The sequence below is a fragment of the Prionailurus viverrinus genome, chromosome D3, assembly GCF_022837055.1.
Source record: "Prionailurus viverrinus isolate Anna chromosome D3, UM_Priviv_1.0, whole genome shotgun sequence".
Lineage (NCBI taxonomy): Eukaryota > Metazoa > Chordata > Mammalia > Carnivora > Felidae > Prionailurus > Prionailurus viverrinus.
Window position 1 is genome coordinate 14,133,755 of NC_062572.1, and position 27,834 is coordinate 14,161,588.

The 27,834-nt window shown below is 48.1% G+C and overlaps 2 protein-coding genes across 8 annotated transcripts in view; both read right to left on the reverse strand.

Annotated features, from left to right (window-relative positions):
• The window catches only part of FBXO21 (F-box protein 21), a 54,659-nt gene extending 45,652 nt beyond the window's left edge, over positions 1–9,007 (reverse strand). For 6 of the 7 annotated variants that reach the window (XR_007146011.1, XM_047828838.1, XM_047828839.1 and 3 more), the window contains exons 1-3: positions 8,732–9,007; positions 7,724–7,859; positions 5,343–5,437 (exon numbers count right to left, since the gene is read on the reverse strand). Coding sequence is in view for 6 of the 7 variants with exons in the window: in XM_047828838.1 (XP_047684794.1) it covers positions 5,343–5,437; positions 7,724–7,859; positions 8,732–8,970 (470 nt within the window). In the remaining variant the exon portion in view is untranslated. Of the gene's footprint in view, positions 1–5,342; positions 5,438–7,723; positions 7,860–8,274; positions 8,576–8,731 lie in introns of those variants that run through there. The other variant, XM_047828842.1, reaches the window with a different exon arrangement.
• A 15,008-nt stretch (positions 9,008–24,015) lies between these two features.
• NOS1 (nitric oxide synthase 1) overlaps positions 24,016–27,834 on the reverse strand; it is a 115,125-nt gene continuing 111,306 nt past the window's right edge. Inside the window, exons 28-30 of the mRNA XM_047828819.1 lie at positions 27,298–27,492; positions 25,503–25,621; positions 24,016–24,325 (exon numbers count right to left, since the gene is read on the reverse strand). Coding sequence (XP_047684775.1) covers positions 24,310–24,325; positions 25,503–25,621; positions 27,298–27,492 — 330 coding nt within the window. The 3' untranslated portion in view covers positions 24,016–24,309. The remainder of the gene's footprint in view (positions 24,326–25,502; positions 25,622–27,297; positions 27,493–27,834) is intronic.

Consider the following 27,834-nt stretch of genomic DNA (forward strand, 5'->3'; position numbering starts at 1 on the left):
AGCTCAATAAATACTTGCTAGTGGATGAGATACTTCACCAGACATACCAAATGTACATGGGGATCACGGGAAACAGGGTGACAGTGATTACTTTATCTGCGTGACTTCAGAAAGAAAGGCCTCTCACTCTTCAGTTAGTAAATGACCGTCAGCAGAGCTAGGTTCCACCAGCCTTTTAACCTTTGAGTTGTAAAGTGTGTCAATCTAGAAAAGTGCACGAAACAAGTAAGCAGCTTAATGCATTAGTATAAGGCAAACAACCCTGTATCCACCACTCAGGCCGAGAAACTTCGCAGACACCCCAGAAGTACTCCAAGACCTTCTCCTCCCACCCACAGCAATCACAACCCACACCTCCACGCTCATCACTGCCTCACCAAACGTACAGCCCTAAACTCTCTAGCCAGTTTTGAGGTCTTTCAAGTCTCTTAATCCACAGGATCCCCTCCATCTTTTCTGTCCCTTGCACTGTATTTGCTGAAGAAACCTGGTTGTGTGACCTGAATTTCCCAGTCTGGAATCTGCTGATTGCATCCACAAGGTATAGTTTCACATGCTCTTCTGTCTTCTGAATTCCCTGCAAATTGGATGTAGAGGCTTGATCAGATTCAGATTCTGTTTATTTGGCAAGGAAGTCCTTCCATCAGGAGGCAATCACGCCTTGGCTGTCTCTTTGGTGATGTTAGCAGCCACCGCTCCTCAGTGCCCAGGTCTGTTAATTCGTTAGAGGTCGCAAAGTGGTGATATTCTAATTCCACCATCCCTTCTTCATTTATTAGCCAGAGTATTTCTACAAGGAATAATTTCCTCTCATCTACTATCTGGCTCCCCCAATGGCACAATATATAGGAAAGGCGGGATAAATGCTCATGTCTTTCCTTTTGCTGTTTTTCAAAATAATAATAATTTGGATTTCTATTACCCTCCAGAGGTGAACAATTAGTTGTTGCTAAGTATTATTATGAACTAGCGGAGCTAAACGCAGTTGGTGTGTTTCATCCCATTCCAGTTATTATCCAAGCTACTGCTCAAATCCTATCTCTGGCCAATGGAAGCCTCTCCACGTTGGTCCCTGAACACTTACAACATGAAATATTGGTACTTCTCCTGATACCTGGTTCCAGGCTTTCAAGATTCTCCAGCCTGATCTTTTACAATTCCTGTATAAGACCTAGAATCAGCCCTTTCCCCAAAACCCTGGCTTCTTTTGATGAGAAATGGTATATTAAGACCACTGTCTGACTACTAGGGATCATCATTTCTACTAGGCTGGTTGTTGTTTCTGAACCTTTTCGATGGATAGAAATAATAAATCTCCTGTGTCTATGTGTGTATATACACACACACACATACATACACCTACATTATTTTTAAATATACATCAGGAATTCATACTGACACTTCTAAATCAAATTCAGAACTATACAATTTTTACCATTTCTTTCTTCCAAGAATACTCTACTTATCCAGGATACCAGAGATGACTTAGAATATCACCTAGTTACTTGTCTGCTTTATTCCACATCCCTCTTAGAAACATACATATACCAAGCTTCAGAATAACGAGACCAATATATTTATCACCTTGATGAGTACTGACAAGAGCTAAATTTATTTTGCTTACATTCTGCCCTATTCTCTGCTCAGCTTTTTAAACAGTTGTACTACATCTATATTAAAAGGGTTTATGGCCATTACATACAATACCTTCTACCCTATTAACTGTCACTTGGATGTAATCCTACAAATAAATACGGATTTGATGGTCACCATTAGTCCTTGTGTCAGTGTCTCTCTGGTTGTTTTGGTTGTCTGACACTGTCCTATTTTCTAGAACATTTCTCATGAAGGGCTCAAAAGTCCCTGAGTCCTTGCAAGTTGGTAAGTTTGGGTCTGCAGTCTTTATACTTGGAAGTCAGTTTGGCTGGATATAAAAATCCTTGGCTGACATTTTTGATCCTTGAGCATCTTAAATATGTTACTGTTTTTTCCTCTGACACAGAGCAGTTGTTGAAAAGTCTGATGATATTCTGATTTTCTTTCCCTTGTAAGTGACTTCATCTTTTTTGCTTGGATGCCCAAAGGACTTTTCTTTTAAAATCCAGTAGGTTTACTGAAATGTTTCAGTGATGGTCACTCTGGGTCATTTTCTCAAGTATACTGTATGCCATTTTTAATATGTTGTTTCAAATCTTTATTGAAGATGTACTCTTTTTAAAGACCACACAGAACACCATAAAAGCAAAATATTTTCAAATATCCAGAGATTAATGCTTTAGCATTTTTGGAAAACTATCCTTCTTCCTTTTTATACTTTCCGTATCTGCACAACAAGCATTTGCTGGGAATGAAAACAAACAGGCTCCTTCAAGAATACCCAAAATATTTACAAATGTAAAGTATCCCAAAATATTTACAAATGTGAGCATATTCCCTGTCATTTAAAAATAACCCTGTTTTAGGCTCAAATTATGTCAGGCCAAGGGGTGACATATCTATGACATTTACTTCTAAAAAGACGATAACACTATACTTTTTTTTTTAATTTAATAAATTTTTTAAAATATTTACCTTTGAAGGAGAAAGAGACAGCATGTGAGCAGGGGACGGGCAAAGACAGTGGGAGACACAGAATCCAAAGCAGGCTTCAGCCTCTGAGTTGTCAGCACAGACCCTGATGTGGGGCTCGAACCCATGAGCTGTGATCATGACCTGAGCTGGTCAGACACTTAACTGACTAAGCCACCCAGGTGCCCCAACAGTATACTTTTTAATTGGCTGTGCCTATTTAGTCATTTTGCCAATGAGAGAGGTGAAAAAAGCAATATTTTGTTACTACTTAACATTTCTGTGAAGAGTGAATTTAAAGATCTACATGATTCTCAGCTACTTGGATTTGCTCTTTTCTGAATGTCCTCCTCCTTTGTACATTTTTCAATTTCCTCTTAGAAATTTTAAGAATTCTATCGGCTTTCTTTACAGTTTCTTTGCTCATAGGGAAGTTTATTTCTTATTGAAAAACCCTTTGTCTATATTCTTGTACTGCTTTTGTATTATCAGTCTTGGTTAAGTAGGTCTCCCTAGATTGGACCCGAAGTCTATTTAATTGAGGGATTTTCATTGTGGTAACTTTTAAATTTAGGTAATTTAATCTTGTGGAACTTAATTTTGCTACATGATGTTCTAATTTCTTCCAGATGAATATTCAGTTACCTCCAATACTATTTATTAAATATGCCATCTTTCCCCCTCTGACTTTAAATAGATTATCTTCTATTCTGGGACCTGTTTCTGAATAATTATCACTGATGTCGCTCTCAACTTTCATTTAAACATTATATTGTTTTGATTACAGCTAGCTTTATCATATGCCTTATCATCTAGCCGTGCAAGTCTTACATCGTGATTATTTAAAAATTGTTTTTTCTGGCTTTTCTAGTGAATTTATTGTTCTCAATATATTTTATGCCAATATTATCCAATTAAAACACACAAAAAAACCCTCCTGTCCCCAAACTCTTTTTGGAACTGAAATGGAATGGCACTAGGGCTATGTGTTAATTTTAGAAGAACTGACATTTTTGTGATAATAAGTCTCTCCACCCAAGGACATGCTATCTTTTATGTTTTTCAGTAACATTCTATAGCCTGACCTCGGACACTCATTCCTACGAGCCTATTACTTAGAAATGACACCACGAAAAACATCACCCTCCCCAGCAACATAAGATGGAGAAGATAGTGGTTACTCATCGACAGCAGGGTAGTTAAATAAACTATGGTACATACTGTAAAACAGTAAACGGCCATTAATAAAATGAATCAAATCAGTTGATTAGATTTCCACAAGGTAATGGCTGAATGAGAAAAAAAAGATATAGGAAAGTACCTAGTTAATGATCACAATTTTGTGAAATAACGATGTGCTATCCCCACGAACGTGGATGTATATTGGCATGAGGAACACAACCTAAGTTGGCAACCTAAGTTAATTACAGGGGCGGGGCCAGGAAACCAACACAAATGGAGGGAGTAAGGAGGAAGGGAGAAACAGCATAAGCAAAAAGAAACAAAGTCTGCACTCAACATCAAACCAAAACTAAAACAACTTGGGGCGCCTGGGTGGCTCAGTTGGCTGAGCGTTCAACTTCGGCTCAGGTCATGGTCTCGCAGTTCGAAAGTTCGAGCCCCGCGTCAGGCTCTGTGCTAACAAACAGCTCAGAGCCTGGAACCTGCTTCGGATTCTGTGTGTGTCTCTCTCTCCCCGTCCCCTGCTCATGCTCTGCCTCTCTCTGTCTCTCAAGGACGAATAAATGTTTAAAAAAAATTTAGAAAAAACTAAACTAATAAACAGTATATATGTTACATTTATGTATTTTAAAGTATATGCATATATATGTAAAAAAGACAGGCCAGCTTTTATTTTTAAGGCTGCACAATGCTGACTATTAGATCATACTTTAATTCATTTATAGATAAACCAAAATAGAAACGGAAAAATGACCTCTGCATCTGAACTCATCCAAGGCCTAGAATAGTGGCACATCTTACCTCTCCCCTACAGTTGTTCCACTGATAGACATTTCTCTCTCCTAAATCCCTTTAAAAACAACAAGAAGAATACCTTACTTCTTGTTTGTGAGACACATCACAGTGAGCTCTCTTAAGGAAGATGCTAAGCTACATTTCTACCTTCCATCACTAATAGTTTCCAAACTGTTAGAGCTCAGAAAACCTTTTTCACAGGTATGTTACACTGGAAGCCAAGTCATCTTTTTAGGTAAACTGGAAATTAACCTTCACAGCAGAAAATAGAAGGCATAAAAATTTGTAAGCAACAACCAAGAGATGATGGATTCTTCTTGATCAGGAGACATAAAAGAAGGACTCAACCAGATACCTAGAATGTTCATAGCCAAAGTAAGATGACTTCTTACCCAAATTCAGAAATTGTTAAAAAAAAAAAAAAAAAATCAGCCCATAACAGACAAATTCAGTGATGGTGGATGGAGAGGTCATAACAAAGGAAGGGTAGTTTATATTACTAAATGGCATAGCAGATACAAGTTCCCAGAGCCCAGTATGTGACCCACAGTGGGAACAAATGCACATTCTCTTTTCTTCCCAAAAAGATTTTTGTAAGGTTTATTTAAATATCAATTGTCTCAGTGTATTTATATTATTTACACAGAATTCTTCAAAAATATAATTACAGCAAGACATGAAAGATTTGGAAGCCCATGTCCCAGGGCTCGGCCACATACAAATTACAGCAGTTAATTTTGGGCATTATTATTAGAACAAACAAACAAAAAACAATCCCTGCTAAAACTATGACTTACCTTCCTTCCATATTTAGGATACACACCAGTTCATCCTCAAAAAATATCTCTGGTCCCTCAAGATTCTCTATGTCACTAAAACCATTACAAGGGACCTATGAAGAAGACATATACAAACAGGCCTCAGTCACAGGCAACAGTGCTGTCACCCTCATACACAAATCTGAGATACAAAGATGCTCATGTTCGTGGCAGTGGTAAATGCTATCCTACGCTATCCTGTACCACTCACCATGGCTGGAAAGTAATTAGTCCAGTATCAAGAATTTGTTCAGATTTTATTGTCAATTGTACACTAATTATATTTTCATAGTCTGTAGCTTCAGTATCATAATTCACAATGATTTCATGCAATTTATGAGGCAGTCAAGTAGGAGCAGAGACCCAGAGAGAGAAGTCTAGTACTTTGGGCAAGTAGCTCAACTCACTGGGCCTATTTTCTCCTCTGTAAATTTAGGTGATGGTACCAATGAGCTTTAAAATTCTATTAATTCTTCCATTTTTTTTTTAACACTTTTTTTTTTTTAACATTTTTTTATTTTTTGAGAGACAGAGCATGAGAAGGGGAGGGGCAGAGAAAAGGGGGAAGACACAGAACCTGAAGCAGGCTCCAGGCTCTGAGCTGTCAGCACAGAGCCCGATGCGGAGCTCCAACTCATGAGCCGAGCCGTGAGATCATGACCTGAGCTGAAGTCGGACGCTTAACTGACTGAGCCACCCAGGCGCCCCCCACTTGGTTTTAAAAGTAGCCAGGAAATTTCATGTCAACCTGTGTGCATGCAGAGAACATAGGAATAGAAAGGTCCTGAGCCAAAGTAATCATTCGCCCACTGATCAATCTTAAGTATATTCCTACTATGTTCAAAGTCTCTGACATACTTCTAATTAGGCAGTGGTACAGGGAAAGAGGGAGCTAAGGAAAAAACATAACAATTCATCATTATTGGACAAACACACAGGCTGTTAAAAATGCACACAAAACCAGTTGGACTAGAAGTAGGAGTTGCAAACCAGCAGCCCATGACAAAGTGCATCAAATATATCTAGCACCCATAAACAATTTGTACCAGTTTTAAAAATATGGTATGAATGCTTTCAGCCAGGACATGGCTCATCCAGAACATAAACTATCCATCCTAATATCAACGAACGTTTATTTATAGAAATGAATTATACTGGGGAGTATCTAGTTTTATTCTCCACAGAAGAATAAGTTCAAATTTGTCCAAAGTTCAAATTTTCCCCTTCAAAACTTGAAAAGCCTTGAAAACACTCTGCATGTATGAACCCTATGAAGTAATATTAATTAACATTAGAAAACAGGAATTGATCGGGGTGCTTTGCTGGCTCAGTCGGTAGAGCACGCAACTCTTGATCCTGGGGTTGTAAATTCAAGCCCCATATAGAGTGTAGAGATTACTTAAAAATAAAATCTTGAAAGAAAGAAAGAAAGAAAGAAAGAAGAAAAGAGGAATTAATCTTCGGTAAACCATGATAGTAAAATAAATCAGGGGTGCCTGGCTGGCTCATTTGGTAGAGCATGTGACTCTTGATCTCAGGGGTCATGAGTTCAAGCCCCCCATTGGGCGTACAGTTTACTTTAAAAAAAAAAAACAAACCCAAAATAAATAAATCAGACTGGCTCTACTTCCAGACCTCCCCCCTAAGAAATAAATTTAAAAGATTAGTGTGAACTACTTCCCAGAGTTACAAAAAGAACCAGGACCTGATACAGAAATTGAGACACTTTGTGGGAAAACACAAACAACAAAACCCCATGCATTTCAGCAATAATAAGAAAAACAACAAAGACGCAAAAACTTTTCAGGGATAATGATATGTAATGCAAGATAATTTAGCTGAGGGAATAATAATTCTGATTTACAGATCGCTTCTAATCCTCTGCTACCTTAACAAATAGTGCTATTCACCACGGGTTAGAATCTTCAAAGCCACAGAGAAGAAAAACCGTATTAATTTCGTCAACCCTTCCGGGAAAACTACTGGGTGAAATCTGTACGGCGTTCAATCACTGATGATGCCCCAACTCAAGGGGAGGCTCCGAAAAATAGGTTTAACCCCCTTGCAGGGAAAGAATGCTGATCTGGATTCCCTCTACATTGTGCTGCAGTTCCGTCCCTCCCCCTCCAGCCCCATTCTCTCGCTGGCTTTAGAAAAGTAAAGCTGGCAGGGACAAATGGCTTCGCGTTGTTGGATAGGAGGAAAAGGACACAATGACTCTTTGCGGCCATCTAAGTGAGTAAGGGATTGTGAGGACTGAAAAACGGATACGGAAAAGAGCTGGATGAGCTGAAGCCTCCAGACCCAGACACATGCACCACGGTAGGCAAAAGCCGGGAGCTACATCAACAGATCCTTACGTGCTCTGAAAAGAACCTCTTTGAGAAGGAGGCTACAATCTTCCGGGCTTCTAACCCAGCTTTCTGCCGAACTTTATACTCCTCCAACCAATTGACGTAGTCGGTGGGGCTGTAGTGTTTCATAAGGGAAGGCCACCTACAAGGAGAGAAACACCCCCTCAGCTTCACGGAGACTCAAAGGCAGACACGCGAAATCAAAGGCAGCCTTGAGACACAGGGAACGAGCAGTTTGGTTTAGCGGCACTAGGGGCCCTGGCGATGGACCCCGTTCAAATCTCCACCCGGCACGCACGCACTCGCTCGCGGCGTGACCTTGGCGTAGCAGTAGGAATGCTGTGTCTCCGCTCCCCATCTATAAAATGGGGCCAGTTGCAGCAACAATAACAGTGACGACCAGGGCTGCTAACATTTCCTGCGCGCCTCCCGAGAGCCGGGCCCCGCGTAAATGCTCCTTACACATCATCTCCTTTAATAACTAACAGCAAAAGGTAGGTCTAATTATCACCGCCTAAAGTCGATGCATGAGGCTCAAAAGGAAGGGAAGTCGCTACCCCGCAAGGTCACACGGCGAGTGTGCCAGGGCCAGATTTATCCGCGGTCCCACATCGAAATCTGTGCTCTCCGCCCGCAAGCAGGGGATGCTGCGTCCGCTTCCTCCAAGGGCTGTTAAGATCACTGCATCGCCGGATCCACGTAAACATTTTAACTCGGAGTCCGGCACAAAGAAGCGCGCGGGATGGATCAGCGGGGATCCTACCGTCGTGACCCTCTAAGGCGGGCCCGGCTGCCGGGCGCTTCCCGATGCGCAATTTGGGCAGCGGCGTGGACCCGAGGGGCCCGGGGAGCCGGCGGCCTGGAGGCCTTTGTCTGTCGGTCCGCGGGCAGGGGTCCGGGGGTGGCCTCCGGGGAGGGGTCCGCGCGCGAGCAGGGAGGCGGCGGCGCGGGCCGGCCAGGCCCGGGCCCAGGGGGCGCAGGGCGGGGGCGCGGGCGGCGGGGCGGCCGGCTCACCTCACCCGGAACTGCTCCTTCCACACCTTCCCGCTACTCTGGCACAGCTCGCGCAGCCGCCGGCAGGTGCTGGAGACGCGGCCGATGTCGGCGGCCGTCAGCGAGCCGCTGCACAGGATGTACTCCAGCACCTCGCCGGGCAGGTTGACGAGGCAGCTGAGGCCCGCCGCCTCGGGCGCGGCCTCCTCCGCCAGCGCCGGCACCACCTCCATCGCGCTGTCGACCGCTGCCGCCGCCATCTTGTCCGCGTACCTGGGCCCGCCGCGCGCGCGCGCCAGGGCCCTCCGCTTCGCCCCGCCCACCCGCCTCGAGGGGCCGGGCCCCAGGTCGCCCCGCCCACACCCGTGGCCACCCCCCTCCCCGCGACGCGGGCCGCGGCTGACCCAGGGAAACCCGTTCTTACAAACCAGCTGTGCTGTGGGCCCTGCGGCTGCGAACCAGCGATCAAAGCAGATTCCCTTTCTGATTATGTGTCCGGAGCGCTTCCTGTGCATGAGCTCATCAGATCTTCCCAATAACCCTATCAACTTTTATCGCCTTGAGTTACAGATGGGGAAACTGAGCTTCAGGGAGATAAACGGACTTACTCAGAATCCCGTGTCCTAGATGTTAATTCAGATCCGCTTGGCTTGTGCTTGACTGTGCTCTAAACCAGTATGCCGTAATAACAGCTAATTTAATATTCTTGAGAGGGTACCGTGCCAAGCATTTTACAGGTTCTTTCTCCTTATTCGAGCCCTCTGTGTTACGTACTGTAATGATACCCATTCTAGTATCATTAAGGAAATAATAAGGAATAAGGAAAATAAGGCTCATAAAGGTGGGAGCCACTAGTTCAAAGTCACAGACACAAAAAATGGTAGAGCCTGGGTTTGAACGCTCAAAGCAGGAATTGCCACCCAGGTGTGGGTGGGCACTCTTTTTTGGTGCCTGTGCCTATTATTACCGTTACTATTACTATTACTAACCCAGGCCCTGTGCTGTGTTCCCTGGAGATACAGATGTGAGTAAGATGCTGTCTTTGCCTCCCAGGAGTTCGAAGTCCAGTTGGGTGGGTGAGGGGGGGGGCACACAGGCATAGAACGATTTGTTGTCAGTACTTAGAGGCTCAACAAGGTAGCCCCCACCCCAATTTGGAAATCAGAATGCCCTGGAAGTAATAAAGTTATAAAGTTAACTCTCAGTGGATGGTGAGCCATCCATAGCTCCCTACTGCCCTTAGAAATGAATCTGAAATCTCTAACATTGTTGCAAAGGGATAGACCCCTGTCTGCCTCTCCTTGCCTATCCGAAGCCATTCTCTCGCTCACTAGCCATGCCCCAGCCAGCCTGGTCTCTTTCCTTCCACTTCTGGCCTTCACATGTATGCTGGCCCCACTGCCTAGAATATACTTTGTGCTAGAATGTCTTCCTTTGAGCTACTCCTTCCCTTCCTCCAGGCCTTAGCTTAACTACTCTCCAGATGACATTTCTTCCCTCACCTCAGCCCCACTGCCCCAGGTATGATTCCTTCCCAGGATTTTTCAGTCTTGTCATTAATTAATTTATAACTATCCAACCTTTGTCTTTCCTGCTAGATCAAAAGCAACTTCAGCATCGGGACAGCATTTGATCACCTGTGGGTGCCCAGTGACGTGGCCCAGACCCTACACATAGTCGATCCTCAATAATTGTCTATTATTTGCAATTGTCTAACGAGCTGTTTAGCTCGAGCAGGTCAGACTTTCTGAGGGGCAGCTTCTTATCTGAAAAATGGGCATAATAAGAAGAATGCTGGCCTCCTGGGACTGTCAACAGAATTAAATGAGTACATTGAGGTAAAGTGCATAGAACAGTGCCCGACACAGGGAAAGTACTGGATGAAAGTATGTTATAGAGGAATGGGGAGAAACTGTTCCAATATTTTGGAACTAGATAGAGGTGGTGGTTGAACATTGTGAATGTACTAACTGGCACTGAGTAGTTCATTTTTAAATGTTTAGTTTTAGGGGCACCCGCCTGGCTGGTCTCAGGGTTGTGAGTTAGAGCCCCACGTGGGGTGTAGAGCTCACTTAAAAAAAAATAAAATGTTTAATTTTATGTCGTGTGAATTTCACCTCAATACATTTGTTCAAAAGTGTGTTACTGATTGTATTCGTTTGCTAAAGCACTGTAACAAAGCACCCCAGAGTGAGTGGCTTCACAGAAATGTATTTTTCCATGGTTCTAGAGGCCAGAAGTCTGAGTTCAAGGTGTGGGCAGGGTGGCCTTCTTCTGAGGCTTGTCTCCATGGCTCGGGGATGGCGGTCTTCTCCCTCTGTCCTCAAGTGGTCTTCTCTGTGCGTGTGTCTGTGTCCTAGTCTCCTCTTAGAAGGACACCAGTGCTGTTCGATTAGGGACCATCCTAACGACCTCATTTTAACTCAATTACCTCTTTAAAGACCTTGCCTTGATCTCCTATTTTTTTTAAGTGGCCTTATTATTGGCAATTTTTTCACGTAATCGCTACACCCAGTGTGGAGCTCGAACTTGTGGCCCTGAGATCAAGAGTCACATGCTCCACCCACTGTGCCTTGGGTTCCTCATCTATAAAGTGGGAGAAACAACAGATCTCCCTAAGGCGAGAGGACTCTTCGGGACATCAAGACCTTCTACACACTTCCATTGAGGAGATGCCCCTCAATGTGACTGACCTCATCTGAGGGGCTGTCCTGCTACCTCGTCCTACCCAGGGTTCAGTCCATGTGGCGCTGAGGAGGAGCAGGAGGGGGGAGGGAAGACAGCCAAGGGATGGACCTCTTGTCATTTTTTTCTCTGAGTAAACGTCACTTTTTGAGGCAAAAGAAAGACAACAGATCTTCCTATTAAATGAAACCGTGCGTATATGTCAGTTAGTATTGCCACAGGACAAATAAACCCTAAACTTAAACAGCATAGTACAACATAGTACAGCCATGTGCCCTTGATTTTGTGGATCAAGAAATGGGAAAAGGCTTAGCTGGGCAGCTCTAAACTGGAATGACGTGGCGGTCCCAGATTCCATGCTGTCAACCGAGGCACGTACTTACTTGCCTCTGTCAGGTCCTACAGGGCCTACAAAGAGGCTTGGGATCATGTCTTAAGTGTGCTGGGAAGCACTATCCATATTCAAACGCCCAAGCAGAGGGTATGTTCTCTCTGCCTCAGTTTCTCCGAGAAAACTTTTTCTTCTTTTGGAACGAGGAAGCAATTCCCTTCTCTAAACAGATCACTCCTGATGGTCGTCAATCTGTCTCCTCTCCGTTTTCCTCAGCCACAGTCTAGGTCCATGTCTCCAGTGTGGCTCCTAAATGTTCCCCTGGCTTTCACTCTGGCCACAAGAATGTGAAAAGCAGCCCCAATGACCCTAAGACTTTAGTAACCAAAGTGTTCAGCCCCTTAGGTGGAAGGCAGACCCCACAGCTGCACAGGTGATTGGTATGCCATTCTTAAGAACAACTTTTATTTTCTTATCGATGCCATCCAGGCCTTCCCTCTGCCCATTCCTTCTTCTTCTTCTCCTTTTTTTAAAATCTTTTTAATGTTTATTTATTTTTGAGAGACAGAGAGACAGAGCGTGAGCAGGGGAGGGGCAGAGAGAGAAAGGGAGAGAGAGAGTTCCAACCAACTCAGCCCCAACTGAGTCCCTCAGGTGCCCCGGCTTGTTTAGCCTTTCAAAAAGATTTGCAAAATGTCATATATATGTGCAGTGGAATATTATTCAGCTGTAAAAAGGAATGGAGTACTGATATGTGTTATAACACGGACGAACCTTGAAGACGTTATACTAAGTGAAAGAAGCCAGTCACAGAAGGACAGATACCGTATCATCCCACTGGTGTGAAACTTCTAGAAGAGGCAAATACATAGACACTGAATGTAGACTGGTGGTCACCAAGGGCTGGGAGTGAGGAGGCAATGGGGAGTTATTGCTTAATGGTTATAGTTTCTGTTTAGGGTGATAGAAAACGTTCTGGAAAGAGATACGGGTGACAGTTATATGCCATTAAGAATGCCCTTTATGCCATCGGATTGTATGCTTAAAAATAGTTCAATGGCAAATTTTCTGTTACATGCAGTTTACCATAATAAAAAAAAATAGCACTGACAGAAAAGATTTGTGTACATATCAAAGGACAGAGGAAAGATTTACACATACGCAGTTTCTCAAGGAAATGCTCTGAGAAGGGAAGAAGGGAATGAGTCTCTTTCTCTTTGGGCAACAGGGGAGATTCTAGATGTTAAAATTAATCCTACAGTTCCCTCTCGCTGAACTGCTGACTGTATGTATTGAACACAGAGGCAGTATAGCCCCCGCTTAAAATTACCTAATATAAGCCTAAATGCTAGACTAACCCCCTCCCACCCCATCCTACAAGGCCCCCCAGAGCTCCTCCAGAGTGCCCTCTCCCTGCGAATAAACTCATCTTTGTGGAGTATCAGCATATGGTGTACATCTGGTTATCTTTGGCCGGAGGGTTTCAATATTCCTCTCCCAAGAGATCTCTACAATCTGACTAGAGAGACCATTTCCACACCCCTCAACGACCCCAATGGCTTTCCTTGTTCTCAAAATACGTCTACAAACACTTTCTCTTCTGGTCCATTTCCCCAGACTCTGTTCCAGCCGAGGGCCTTTGCTAGTTCAGTTCCTTTTTCCTGGAGTGCTGGCTTCCCAGCTCCTCACTTACCCTTTGACTTTCTCCCTCAGTCACATGGTTGATGAGACCTCCCCCCACCCGCCACCAAACTGCCTTATTTAAACTCTCCGTCTGTTTTTTTTTCTCCAAAATCACTTATCACCATCTATCACTATAACATACTCCCTCAAAAAAAAAAAAAAAAAAAAAATTACGGTCTCTCTCCTTCCAACAGATGTGAGCCCTCCTGGTTGATCTCCAGTGTCTATGAAAGGGCCTAACACACAGTAAATCCTCATTATATTTCTGGTGAATAAGTAATCCTTTAGCTGGCTGTATTTTGCACGGGGTGGGGTGGGGGTGGGCATCAGTCTCCGGGGGCCAGAGGGCGGACTACAGTAGGCTGAGTGGTAGCCCCCAAACACGTTCACATTCTAATCCCTGGAGCCTCTGACATGTGTGTGTTTTCTCCCAGCACCACCAAGCAATTCTCCAACACTACAATTCGACCCAATTCTGACACTGTCTACCTGGAGATAGCATCAGCCCCCAACAGGTTCAGGCTTAGACCTCTAAAACTGCCCCAGCTCCCCTGTAGCCGGTACTTAACAAGCCAAGGTTGTTACCTGTAGTTCTGATTGGCTATAAATCAGAGGTTCCCTTGATCTCTTCAACCAGTTTGCTAGAATGACTCACAGAACTCAGAGACATTTTACTTCCCAGGTCACTGGCTTATTATAAAAGGATATAACTCAGGAACAGCCAGATAGAAGGTACGGGGAGAGGTCTAGGAGCTTCCATGCCCTCTCAAAGGGCACCGTTCTCCATGAATCTCCACGGGTTCACCAATCTTGGTGCTTCTGAATCCTGTCCTTTTGGGTTTTTATGGAGGCTTCATTACAAAGGCGTGATTGATTCACTCATTGGCCGCTGGTGATTGATTCAACAACCTTCGACCCCTCTCCCCTCCTCGGGAGGTCAGGAAGGGTGGGACTGAAAGTTCCAACCCTTTGGTCACATGGTTCGTTTCCCGGGCAACCAGCCCCCCATCCCCAGATGCTTTCCCAAACTCACCGCATTTACATCCACTCAGGTGTGGGTGAAAGGGGTTTGTTGGGAATAATGAGACAACTTTATCGCTCTTAACACTTAGGAAATCCCAAGGGTTTTAGGAACTCTTTGCCAGAAACAGGGGTGAAGACCAAATATATATTTCTTATTATAAATCACAAGTTCACAGTTACCTTACATGGCAAAAGGGACTTTGCAGATGTAATTAGGTTAGGACTCTTGAGATGGGGAATTTTCCTAGACAACCTGGGTGAGCCCAATGTAATCACAAAGGTCCTTATAAGGAGACAGGAGGGTCAGAGGCAGAGAGTGGAGATGTGACACAGGGCAGCTTCTAGAAGCAGGAAGAGGCAAGGAAAGGGATTCTTTCCTAGAGCAGTAGTGAATATGAAACTACCACAGATTTAATGCAGATTTTGTATGAGTTTTCCATTGCTGTTGTAATAAATTACCACAATTTACTGGCTTAAAACAACACAAATTTAGGGGCACCTGGGTGGCCCAGTCAGTTAAGCATCGGCTCTTGGTTTCAGACCCCATCATGATCTCACGGTTTGTGGGATCGAGCCCGACGTAGGGCTGTGTGCTGATCGTGCAAAGTCCGCTTGGGATTCTCTCTCTTCCTCTCTCCGCCCCTCCCCTGCTCACGCTCGCTGTCTCTCACTCTCAAATAAACACACTTTATAAGAAAAACCTCACGGGGTGCCTGGGTGGCTCAGCCGACTTCAGCTCAGGTCATGATCTCACAGCTCGTGAGTTCGAGCCCCGTGCTGACAGCTCAGAGCCTGGAGCCTGCTTCGGATTCTGTGTCTCCCTCTCTCTCTCTCTCTCTCTCTCTGCCCTTCCCCCACTCACACTCTGTCTCTCTCTCCTTCAAAAATAAATAAACATTTAAAAAAAAAAAACCTCACAAATTTATGATCTCACTGCTCTGGATGTCAGAGGTCTCTGATGGGTTTTACGAAGCTACAGTAAAGGTGGCTGCAGGACTGCTGCTCACAGCCGCATGACCCCGAAATCTGCAGTAATGCAGTGTGCCAGGGAGATTACGTGGTTGGCTGTTACTCAGCATTCAGCGGCAAGAGGTAACAAATACATAGAGGCAGATAAAACATGCGCGCGCAGACACACATAACGATGGCAAAGCAATCTCTCCGATACGCCAAGCGACTGGTACAGGGAAGCTGAAAAGGCAGTGTTTGAATCCAGCCCTCAGCAATAGACATGGGATTGGAGTTGGGCGAAGAGGAGGGGTGAGCTTTCCAGGTAAGGGGAGGAGCAGAAACAAAGGCTAGCCGGAAGGAGAGAAAAGCTGCCTTTAGAACCCTTGGGGGGTGGGCGGGGAGGCCAGGAAAATGGGTGATGGGCATTGAGGGGGGCACTCGGGAGGAGCCCTGGGTGTTTTATGTAAGTGATGAGTCATGGGAATCTACTCTCGAAGCCAAGAGCACACTGTGTGTTAGCTAGCTTGGCAGTAAATTATATGCAAAATAAATAAAAGACAAAGGCAAAACACACACACGCACACACATACACACACATACACACAAAGAACCATTGGGGTGAGCCCACAGACAGGGAAGCTTTGTGTGGAGCCAGGGAGGCAACCAAAATTGAGAAAGCCTGCCTGTGGCCAGAGCAAGCACTGAATGTTGGCCAGAGGGGATGGCCCTGATCCTCTGGTCCCTGGCGGCATTGAATGCCTTGTAAAAAAAGGCATGACGATAAAGATGTTTCAGAAGGGCAATCTGGGGGCAGTGTGTGTTTTTCAAAGAAGGGGAAGCCACCAGCCTGGAGGAAAAAGGAACAGGTGTCTCTCTCCCCACAGATTGGCCTGTAGCTCTCTGCTAATAACGGCATTTCCATCAGTGACTCTTTTCAAAGCCTTCGAAATGAAACTCAGTTACCGCACAGTTTCACCAAGGCCGCGGATACCACACCTGGAAATTACAGTGGGTCTCAGAGGCTTTCCTGCGCTTAGTATCTTTTCCCCACCACGTCCCCGTGAGACCAGAAATGGGAGCAGAGGAAGGAGGGGCTCATAACTTGAAGATCTCACGTTCCTGGGAACTGCAAGGAAAAGCTAAGAGAGGCTTCCGATATCAACTCTGAGTTCCAGCGGAGGAAACCCAGACTGCCGAGAGACCAAGAGACCACACGTCCCTGTTCCCCTCCCTCCCTAAGTCTAGCAGTACAAAAAGATTTAAAAAAAAAAAAAAAAACCCTTTACTAATTACTCAGCTTTAATTGTCTGCTGTTTGATTAACTTAACCTTATTTTCCTCCAGAGGCCATTGCTAAAGCGATTTCCTTGTAGTGATGTGGGTTCCAAGCTCCATACTGATCCCTCGATTGTAAATAATTTCTCTGGCTTTGTTCTCTCGGTGATTTTGCCAAGGGTCCAATGAAGAAAAAAAAAAGGCAGGATGCAGAGAAATGTTAAATTGTTCCCAGCCACCTCTGAGGCTGGACTTGTCAAAACTCCAGTGCAGGTTGGGGGGCTGGTTAAAAATTCAGAAGTCAGAACTTATCCCTAGCAAGCACTAATGGGCAGGCGGGGGAGAAACCCAGGAATTGGCTTTTAAAATGTCTCCTCTGATGACAGAAGTCTGAAGGGGTGCCTAAGGCACCCAGGGCTGAATAGCAAATGGTGAATTATGCCAAGAAGGAGCCGTGTGACAGGCGCCTGGGTGACTCCGTCGGTTAAACGTCCCACTTTGGCTCAGGTCATGATCTCATAGTTCGTGAGTTCAAGCCCTGCGTCGGGCTCTGTGCTGACAGCTCAGAGCCTGGAGCCTGCTTCACATTCTGTGTCTCCTCTCTCTCTGCCCCTCCTCCCCCTGCTTGCACTCTGTCACTCTCTCTTGAAAATAAACACTAGAAAAAAATTTTAAAAGAAAGATGGAGAATTAAAAAGAAAGATGGAGCTTGAATAAGAGAAAGAAAGCTGAGAACATCGGAAGCTAGGACCTTTATTTATTCGTATATGGGACTATTCTATTCTATCCTATCCTATCCTATACTGTTCTATGTGTGTTGAATATGTTAATATATGAACCCATTTAATCCCATTGCAAGGCAATGAAGTTGAAACAACCGCAGCCTACTAGACATGCAGAAAGGAAGAAACAGAGAGGTTGAGTAACTCGTCCAAAGTTGCAGAGCCGGGATTTGAACTTTGACTGTCTGGGTCTCCTGGCAGCAGCACTGGCTGGTGGTGAAGAATGCAGATTCTAGAGCTGGACAGTCTGGGTTCGAATTCTACCTGTAACGTGTACTAGCTACGTTCACCTTGCACAAACTGGCTCATCTCCTTGTGCCTCGGTTTCCCAAGTTGAGTAATGATACACGTCTTATTCCCATGAAGATTGGCATTTGATAACTCTTAGCCATTATTTTAATTAGTTTCTGTGAGGCAGGGAAGAGCTGGACACTGAGGGCTTCTCTGGTCCCACCCCCATCTCTGACCTGCATCTCGCATTTGAACTTGGGCCTGAGGTTCAGGAATAGGGTGGAGAAGGCAGGGATGGTATGTGGGGAATGTTTGATGTTGGGGAAGTTATTCTGTAGTTTAAAAGGCTATCTAGCTGTTTGTGCTTTTTGGCCAGGAAATAGGCGTGAATGTCAAAATGGTCACGGCATCCAAATGGCCGTGTCCAGAAGGGCATGACGAAGCCTTGGGGGCCCCCACCCCCCCCCAGTTTATCCTTTTATACTAACCATCCTGTCGGGGCATTTGGGGTAAGCTCCTCTTCATCTGTCCTTTTGGTGCTTTTGAGGCTCCTTCCTTCTGGAACCGGGTCTGAAGCTAGCTAGGAATTAGGTTTTAGGGTCCTCAGGGTTGTGTATACAGGGAGAGAGGGCTGGGGCAAAGGTGGTACAGTTTCTTTGGGGCCCATCCAGTGAATGCAGCCATGATGGGGGCAAAGGTGTTGTGGGGCAGTGTGGACAGGATGCTGGGAATGCTCCACCGGGATCTGGATCCATGTCAAGACTCTAGAACTGTTCCCCAGCTGCTGGAAGCATCCTGGAGTGCCCTCAGCAATCCACCCCTCGGGGGTGGCTTCCACTGCAGAGAGCAGGCTGGTCCAGGACTGGCTGACAGAGGGGTATGAAACCCGGCCTTCTGGCCGCAAATCACGGGACAGCTCCGGAAGGTCACCTTCAGAATTCCCTGCACTGTTGGCTGAAATTTCTGTTGCGACAATATTGCAGCTCCGGCTTTCCCTCGGATCAGGTGGACTGCTCTCCCTCCCTCCCTCCCCGCCTCTCCCCTCCCCTGCCTCAGACCACTCCCCAACCCATCTCTGCCACCTCCCTCAGGGTGGGCTTCCTGGGTGGGGGTGGGGGGGGACACCTGGCCAGCGACAGCAAGCAAAGGTGGGAGAAGCTCCAAGCAAATCAAACAACAGACAACAGCCAGTGAAGTCGACTCCACTTTTTAATATGGTAACCATAATGCAAACAGGCATAAGTAGACTTGTGTTGAATTCCATCAAGGACGAGTTAGAAGGAGAGCATGCAGTGAACACAGCTTGGACAACCTCGCGAGGAGCGTGGGGTGGGCGTCAGTCCTTAAAGGAAGGTGCCGGAGCGCATGGGACACTGGGCGGACATTAGCAGCATCGAGAGCTCAGAGGTAGGGGGACGTCCGAGTTTCTGACGGCGTGTGTGTGTGTGTGTGTGTGTTTGGTGACATGTGACACCCACTCTGCCCACCTCCCCAGCTCCTCAACCCTGAATGGAAACCCACTGGGACAGCAAGGAGGGGCGGCCAACTGCGTGTTCTCTCTCTCTTTCTGCCTTCCAGAAAACCACTGCTGAGCCCAGAGTGGGTCTACGATCACAAGACAGCGCGACACAAGGAAAACAGGGTGGAGGCAGGGCGGCACGGCGTTGGGCCTTCACGGGTCATAATCAGAGCGATGCCGAGGGCACAGCCTCCTACCGAGATGGAAGCAGCATCCTTCTGTCTTGGGAGGGAGTTTGTGAAACCACTTTTTTTATCCCCCCGGCCCCCCACCAAATCCTTGGAGTCTCAAGTTGGTGGCAGATAACGGAAACAAAGCCATCAGGCCGAGGGGTCCTCCGCTGACTCCAGTAGGTCCGTGATGAAAAGGCCTGGGGCAGCCAGGAGCGATGGTTTTGCTCCCAGGGGACATCTGGCAATGTCCGAAGACATATTTGGTTGTCACATTTGGCAGGACGGGGACTGATACTGGCTTTTAGTGGGTGGAGGCCAGAGATGACATGCCACATCCTGTCTTTACAATGCCCAGGGCAGCCCCCACCACAAAGAACTGGGCCCAAATGCCAATAGTGCTGAGGTTGGCTGGCCCTCGACCAGAGGCTCTGACAGCTTGGGAGCCAAGCTGGGGCACTTTGATGTCCTGGAGTCATTTTCTGGAAGACTATGGAAAAGCAGCATCTTAAGGCAGGTTTGTTCGGTCCTGCCTGCCAGGGCCACCTCGTTAAGAATGGTCGCTGTCCTGGACCAGGCAGACATGTCCTTCTTGTCCAGAACCGTTCGGACATTCCAGGACAACTCAGACGCCTCAGCAAACAAAGGCATATCTACCCCTGACCTCCGCCCTTGCACGGGACTTTGACAAGTAGTCATAGGGAATAGACTCAAGACCCGTGTTCCAGGGGTGAACATTTACCTGGGTCCTCACCTAAGACTCACCCGAGTCTCATCGGTGTTTGGGGGCAGGGACTGGCGGGGGACCGAGGACAGGGTGTGTATGATAGAGAAAGGAGAGACCAGGTTCGTGTCAGCGCCGGAAGGTCAGGTTCAGGTTCGTGGGACCATCTGTGATGAGTCCCGGATGGTGGGAGGTAGGGCAGGGACTCTCAGATCTCCCTTCCCCCGTTCCAGCCCCTGGCCTTTAATTCTTGAGCTAACCAGGACTTTTGGATGCAGGAAGCCTTACAAGGGTTGAGAGATGTCAGTGAGGATGGACAAGTCCTCTAGGATGCCCAGATGGATATTTCTCTCTCCTTGTCACCTGCAGGTGGTCTCAGATGAACCGGCCAGTTCAGACAGAAGGCTTTGTGGGTAAGGGGGCCATGGTGACACATTAGAGGTCAGGGTAGCAGAGATGAAAATATGCCAGTTAATGGCCGGCTTAAAACAAGATCTTAACCCCGCAGTTTTCCTGATGGCACGAATGGCCAACGTTCTAGAGGACAAGGGGCCCAGGCATCTGGCTGGCCCATCCTGGCATAGAAACTTGTTTACCCGTGATCTGGGTCAAAAAATCTCACTTGTTTTGGACTTCGGGCAAAACCTGACCTCCTTTTGGAAGTCCAAAGCAGGTGGCTGCCGAGAATGTGTTTGGCAAGAAAATCCCGTGTTCTAAGGCCAATGTCTACTGGCCTGGGGTCAGTTCTCTTTGTGTGCATGCAGGCATGGCCGGAGCCTGGAAGGATTCACCCCATTGGCTGGTAATCATGGCAACAAGTGTAAACTCTTCTTTCCCATGAGGCTGGGTTTTTTTGTTTTTTGTTTTGTTTTTTCCTCATGAGGCTCCTTTCTCAGCCTAGAGGGAAGACTCTTGACTTTCTCCGCAACAGATAGGTCTCCAGTTCCTGGTGACTCAGCCCCTGGAGTGGCTTTGTCACTGCATCTGCCTCTTCCCTCAGTCCAGTCTTGGTAACCGCAATACTCCACAGATAGTTCAACAGGCCGGCCAGCCACGCTCTGTGCTGCAACCCCAATATTCTTTTCCAAGCGCAATTCCAGTCGCCTGATTTTTTCCCATTAAAAAAAAAAAACGTTCTTAGGGATTTCCTGCTGCCTACCAAATGAAGTCAAAATTCCTCGACATGCCCTCGCCTCTCCCTAGCACCTGGCCCCTGCTCACCTGCCAGGCATCTGCCTCACCACCGTCAGCTTCCACAGCCTTCCAAAGCCACGCCTGAAGCCAGCCCCGATTTACCGTTCCCAGTCTGTGCCTTTCGTCCCCACCCTTCCTACTTCCTCGAAACCTGGTGTCCCCAGGCCGGCAGGTGCAATCCACCCAGTTCTCGAACCCCAGACACGTATGTTGATTCTAAGCCTGGTGTGTCTACATACGAGATTCTAATCTTCCACAAACAGGAACTGTATATTGTTCTGTACCATCATTGCGCCTTCTGCATACAGTTACTGACGAAGTGAAAAAAAAAAAAATTCAAAAGCGTCAGCGGGCCAGGAGGCATAACTGGTTATTTTACGGGCATTATCTCATTTAACCCACTTTGCTATACAGGTGCTGTATATGGACTTGAAAAGGTTAAGTCACCAGCCCGGGGCTGTCTGTGGAAACAGGGAGGAGGGGTGACAGAGTTAGCATTTGGACTCGGGTCCGTTTCCAAAAAGCTCCATTTCGGTAAGCCCGAAGCATTTCCCCGAACGGAAAGGTCCCGGGCTGCCTCACTCTGTGGAAACCAATCAGGAAAACATTCCTCCGCTCAGGGAGTTTAATTACCTCTCTTCTTTCATAACACGAGGTGCGGGATTCATAGTCAAGACGTGATTATGGATTCATCGTCAAGATGGGGAGCGTGACCATTTCACCTTTTCCTGTTTGCTGGGGATGTCTCCTTCCTCTTGGCCAAACTCCCTTTTGTTAAGTGCGGTTGGAGCCACGGCAGGCCAGTTCAAGGCGGAGAGGGACCAAAAGGGCTGCAGCCTAGGTGACCCCCAAACGCCCAGTGAGTCCTACTTTCTGCTCACCTGTTGTGAAGCCAAATTGGGCCCCTCGGGTTGGCTACTGGGACTGAACTAAAAACCACCACAAGAGGGCAGCATTTACCCACCCTGGATCAGACCTAAACCCTGAACCTGGACTTCACTCTGCCTCCCGACAGGCTCATAACAGCGAGGTTTTTCCCAACAGGGATTCTGGCAAAGGAGAGAAACACATCAGACCGATCTCCAGTCTTCTGCCCGGGCATCATGAAGCAGCTTGTGTCGGGAGTTGAAAGGCGTTTACTCTAAAAACAAAACTCCTTTTTGGGGACGAAAGATGCATCCCCGTTCTATAATCGCTGCTTCGGACTCCCTGACACAATGAGATGATGTTTCCCGCTGCCTGCCTGGTACCAGAAGGGCAGGGCTATACGAAGAAGATGCACAGAGGAACTTCACACAAGAACTTATTTGGGGACGGAGAAGCACGCGCAGAGCTTGGTCTGGAGAGGGAAGCGCTGATGAATTCCTCCTTGAATGATGGGCGGAGAAAGGCGAGGTCTAGTTTGCCCTTTGCCTTTAAGAATCTCCGAGGTTGTCCCCTCCTGGGGATGCCTCTTTGGCGCCCCCTGTCCTAAGTCCCTTCTAGAGAGGGTCGGGGGCGCTTTCTCTTTGGCAGGCCCCCCAAGCGGAGCATCAGGAAATGCCCACTGTGCCCTACAGAAAGGCGAAGCTGTCTCTCTGTATGCTAGGACACAACCAAACAGAAGCACCCACTGTCTGAAGGCTCCCCTTCCAGCCCTGGGGACCCAGGGCAGGCCCCTCGCACTGAAGACTGCTGGCCGTTTTTGATTGGAGTCAAAGTTCGTTAATGTGTCAAAATTATTTTATCAGGCTTGAAACCACGGGATCACTCGTAGAAGTCCAAGAGCGTGTGGGGCAGGCCACCCTGGGTTGTGGTCCCGTACAAGAAACTATGTGAAGCCTCGTTATGGCTTCCCTCTCCAACTACCCTTTTGGACAGGCTTCTGTGATTTCCTTCCTAGGGCAGATTGGCAAGTCCCCATTTGGAGAAAAAAAAAAAAAAACACCCCAAGACAAAACAAAACAAAAAACCCGGCGATGAGACTCTTCCTTGAGATGCTCTCCAGTGTCCACCACTTTAAAGTTTCATCTATTCATACTCTTCTTTTTTTATTTTTTTAGCTTCATAGCATTACAAGGGGAAACTGAGGACAAGTGACTTGCCCCAAGTCACCTGGTGGCAAAGACAGGAACATTACTTCCCAGACTTGCGGGTAGGATTATCTGGGGAGGGCCAAATCAGGTGATCCTATCTGGGGCGGGCAGGGTAGGATCAGGGAGGGGGTTTGCTTAATCCTTGAGATGGGTTAGTTTCCCAGAGAGGGCTCGCTCACTGGTGCGTGCTGGGATCTAAACGCATGCAATTCCGTGAGCCCCTTTTTGATGGAGATTTCCCCTTAATCGTCACACTCCCTTCTCCCTGCCCTTTGCAACCGGGGACCGTTAAGGTGCTTCAGGGATAAGAATTTCAGGAACACGGAGCACAGATCTTAAGTTATGGACACGTGAGGAACCAATACGAGGCCAGGGCAAGGTTTGGGGGCATTGAGAGGCTGCCGGCAACACACCTGTCCAGGGGAGAGGGCGGACGACGGGGACCCAGGCCTGTCACATGCGTGCACCCACGTGCACACATACACACACAACGAGGACGTCATCATAAAAAAAGGATGGGGGGCGGTTCAGCGGCAGAGGGACTGGCTGGGACTCTCCTGACCAGTCCCTGCAGCCTCTCCAGGGGAAACCCCAGAAAACAAGCCCTAATAGGAGCGACAGCCATGTTCCAGTGACTTCATGCACCAGTGATTTGCCCTTGTCAGGAAGAGAGAGAGAGAGTGGGACACAGTTTTGGAAGAGCCACTGTGGATTATAAAGGCATCGCATTGCGGCAGGAAAACTCAAGGAGAAAACCCAGGAGGGCCAAGGAAACCACCGAGGGGTGGGGACCCAGAAGAGGAACAACCACGGTGACAGGACGAGAGGGACAGCGGGGGCCACGTGGGGTCCCGTAGGGAAGGTTCAGCAGTGTCCACGCTTAGAAAACCTGCAGCCGCCCCTGCCGGAGCGCAGGGGACAGCCCCCCCGGCCATCCATCTGGGCAAGAGGAGCCAGTTAGGAGCTGAAAACTCTGTGGGAAGACAGGGAGGGAGGGAGTTAGTGTCACAGAACAGAGCTGCTCTGTTTCCTTGCAGAGCCCCAGGGAAGCCACCAAGCTCTGGGCACAGGGCACCAAGTTCTGCCGTTTCTTCTGTAGCCTGCCCACCCCCACCCCCACTCCTCGCCCCCAGCTGGGGCTCCTCTGGAATGAACAACACAAAGGGCCAGGAAGAGGGACAATGAAAGGGGCTTTCTGACAGCCAGAGGGGTTGTAATCTGAAAGGCAATCAAGTGTGGGCCTACTGGACACGAAGTATGTCATCCTAAGGGGGGAGAAAGGAGGCTGCTTAAGAAATGGGGCGTCTTGGGGCGCCTGGGTGGCATCTGAGTTCCGCTCAGGTCATGATCTTGAGGTTTGTGAGTTCAAGCCCCGCATCGGGCTCTCTGCACTGGTGGCGCGGGGCCTGCTCGGGATTCTCTCTCTCCCTCTTTCTCTCTGTCCCTCCCCCACTTACATGCGCATGGGCGCGCTCTCTCTCTCTCTCTCTCTCTGTCAGAATAAACAAACTTAAGGAAAAAAGAAACGGGGTGTCTTCCCTCTGCTACCAAAAACGAGACAGCCAAATTTCCACTTAATTCAACACAAGGGGCATCCGGTGGTGGTCTGGAAGTTCTCTGTGGCGGGAATAGGGTGAGCAACGTTGTAGTCGCAGTTCAAAGGTCAAGGCCTTCAGATAAGGTTGAAATCCTGAGACTCAATCCAGTCTTGCGACGCCTCTGACTGTTCCCAGCAACTTCCAGAAGGCCGGTAAACTTGTCATAATAACACTAATTGGGATTTGTGTGGAGGAGAATGTTCTGAGCGACTTGGGGGGCGTGGGAGGCGGTGTAAATGCCGGGAGCAGAGGCTCCAACACGCCTTCCCAGAGGCTGGAGCCATTGTTCCACTAGGGGGCGCCCCAGGCAGACGCTGGGCACCCAAAGCCCGGGTTCCCACACATGGAGGGGCCTCAGAATCCCCTGAGGGTTTTCTAAAACACAAGCTGAGGTTCTGGCTCCAGAGTTTCAGAGTCAGCAGGTGTGGGGTGGCCTGAGAATGTGTATTTGCCCTCCTCCCTCTCCCCCCCCCCCCCATTGTGGGAAAGCCAGTGTGAAACGAAGCCTGACACCCCTGCCCGCCCCTTGCCCACAGGATGGAGGCAACTTACTCATCAGTGTCTTTTTTGCTCTCCTCAATGAAGGCAATGGATTCAGATCTAAGGCGGTTGGTCACTTCATATGTTCGCAGGGTGACCCCGAAAATATCCTCATGGTACCGGTTGTCATCCTGGGGGACAGAAACAGCCCTCAAATGCCAGCCAAAGGGGGGAAAGGGACAGACAACGCTGACACCCTGGAATGGAATATCCCTAAAGAAGTCGGTTCCTAAAGAAACAAGGTGTAACCCAGCGCCCCCTGGAGGATCTCTGGCCTCCAGGGCTGCGTTTCACAAGACCCTGGGCGCTCCAACGCAGAGCCGTCTCTCCAGCCCAGGGGGCAAAGAACATTTCGCTTTGCATCCAGAAACAGAGCTGCCGATTCTGAGGACAGAGGGAGTGAGGAGGTCAAAGGGAAACCTCGCTCCCCTTCTCTCCCTCCTCCTGTTCCTGCAAAGTTCAGCTCTGGGCATGGCTGGGTGGAGTGTAAAAGGCATCACAGCCCGAAGAAGCCAGCAGAGATGGGAGAAGAGAAAAGTGCCCGTTTAGCACTCAGGGAACACTGCACAGCCACCAGAGTGGAGACTTGGCGGGCACACATGAGTTTATCCAAAGACGGGCATCTTTGCGCAGAAATAAACAACCAAAAAAGAGGAATCTCCTCTGGGGATTCAAGAAACAGCACAAGTGATGACCGATTTCTGGCGTCTAAGAGTTTCTGGAGAAAGTGGGAGCTCCTTCAGCAAACTGAGGGGCAGGCAGCAAGAACATCCTCCCAGGGCCGTGTCCTTGAGGATTCAACAAGGGGAAAGTGTGCCCCACTGCTGAGGCAGGGCCCTGGTTGGGGGAACAACGCGGAATCACAGTGAAGCACTACGAGGCACAGAGTTCAGTTCTGGCACCCTTCGGTCCTGAAGGAAGTTGCACATTTGTAGAATGGGTTCACCTTTAGTTGGGGTAGTCTTTGAACCTTATTCTGCAGAGGTCCGGGAATCTATGACAGTGTCTCCAAGGCTCATACCAAAGAGATCGAGCGATAGGAGCTCTCTGCCGCTCCCCTTGGATCTGTGGCATTTCTACCAGAAAGTTCTTTTCTTTTTCTTCTTCTTCTTCTCCTCCTTCTTCTCCTTTTTTTAACCACCTGGGGTTTAGCATTAGATTTAGGGCAAGACTTCTTGTGCAAAAAAATGTTTAATGCTCGTTTAGGGAAGAAGGGGGAAGGATGGGATCATCTCTGGAGCTTTGTGGAGGCATGGGACTCGGTTCCTCCTATTTGGGGCAGCGGGTCACTCAATCAGGACTCTGCTTGCTGGGCTGCTTCTAGCCTCTGTGCAAATTAGGTGAAAGTACCCCTCTTTCTGGGGTAGACACAGTTCCGTGCCAAGGTACATGGCTCTGTGCAAACATAGGGTGGCTGGCCTTAGACAAACTTTTTTTTGTGCAGTGTTCAACCTGCACCACCACGCAGGGCAGTGCTGCAGCGTGGTTCTGGGGGCAGGAAAAGTTGGGTGTGGACGGTTTCTATCTAGCCACCCAGCAGCCCACTCACTTGTTATTTTCACACAGCACTGCCGCCATCCCTATTTCATACCTGCGCCTGCACTGACCCAGCGCCCAGTCACCCTTCCTTCTCTCTCAACTATGGTCTGGGGCCACCAGTATCCTCCACCTTGAGCCACACATGGGAAAATGGAGCAGCCGGGGATGTCATCAAGGCTCCCCCGATCACTGAGACAGGCGGGGTGAGGAAGAGGAGACGGGAACTGGATGCCAGGAAAGGGATCCAAGAAGCCGGCCTGTCACTCACCCTCAGCCTGCTGATGAACACGCCGGCATCCTCCGCTGAGAGTTTCCCTTGCTGGGTCATGATGCGCTGGATGGCTTTGAGGACATCGGCGGCCATGGTGACGTCCCCGCAGACGTAAATGTGGCCCCCTTGCTCCTTCAGGGCTCGGTACACAGGTTCTGCCAAGTGCTCCTGCAGGATGTCCTGAACGTACTTCTGCGGGGAGCAGGAAGAGCCATGGGGAGGAGCTGGGGGCCGGTGCAGGTCATTCCCCCAGGGGAGCGGAGCCCGACACCCGTGACCCCAGGGGACGGGGAGGAGTAAGACAGCGAAAGCCAAGCCAAGGGTGTGTGAATGGGGCTCAGCCGTGCTAAGGACCCTCTAGGGGAGAGGACACACCCCAGCGCCACCCCCTGGAGCAGCACAGAGCAGGACACTATCTACCTGCTCCCCTCTGCAACGGCCAGCGGTCACCCACGGGGTGGGAACGCCTGTTCTCCGCGAGGTGCGGGTTTCGCGCCTGCGGGCATCCTGGGCTGGGGTCCCGGGGAGGCCCCA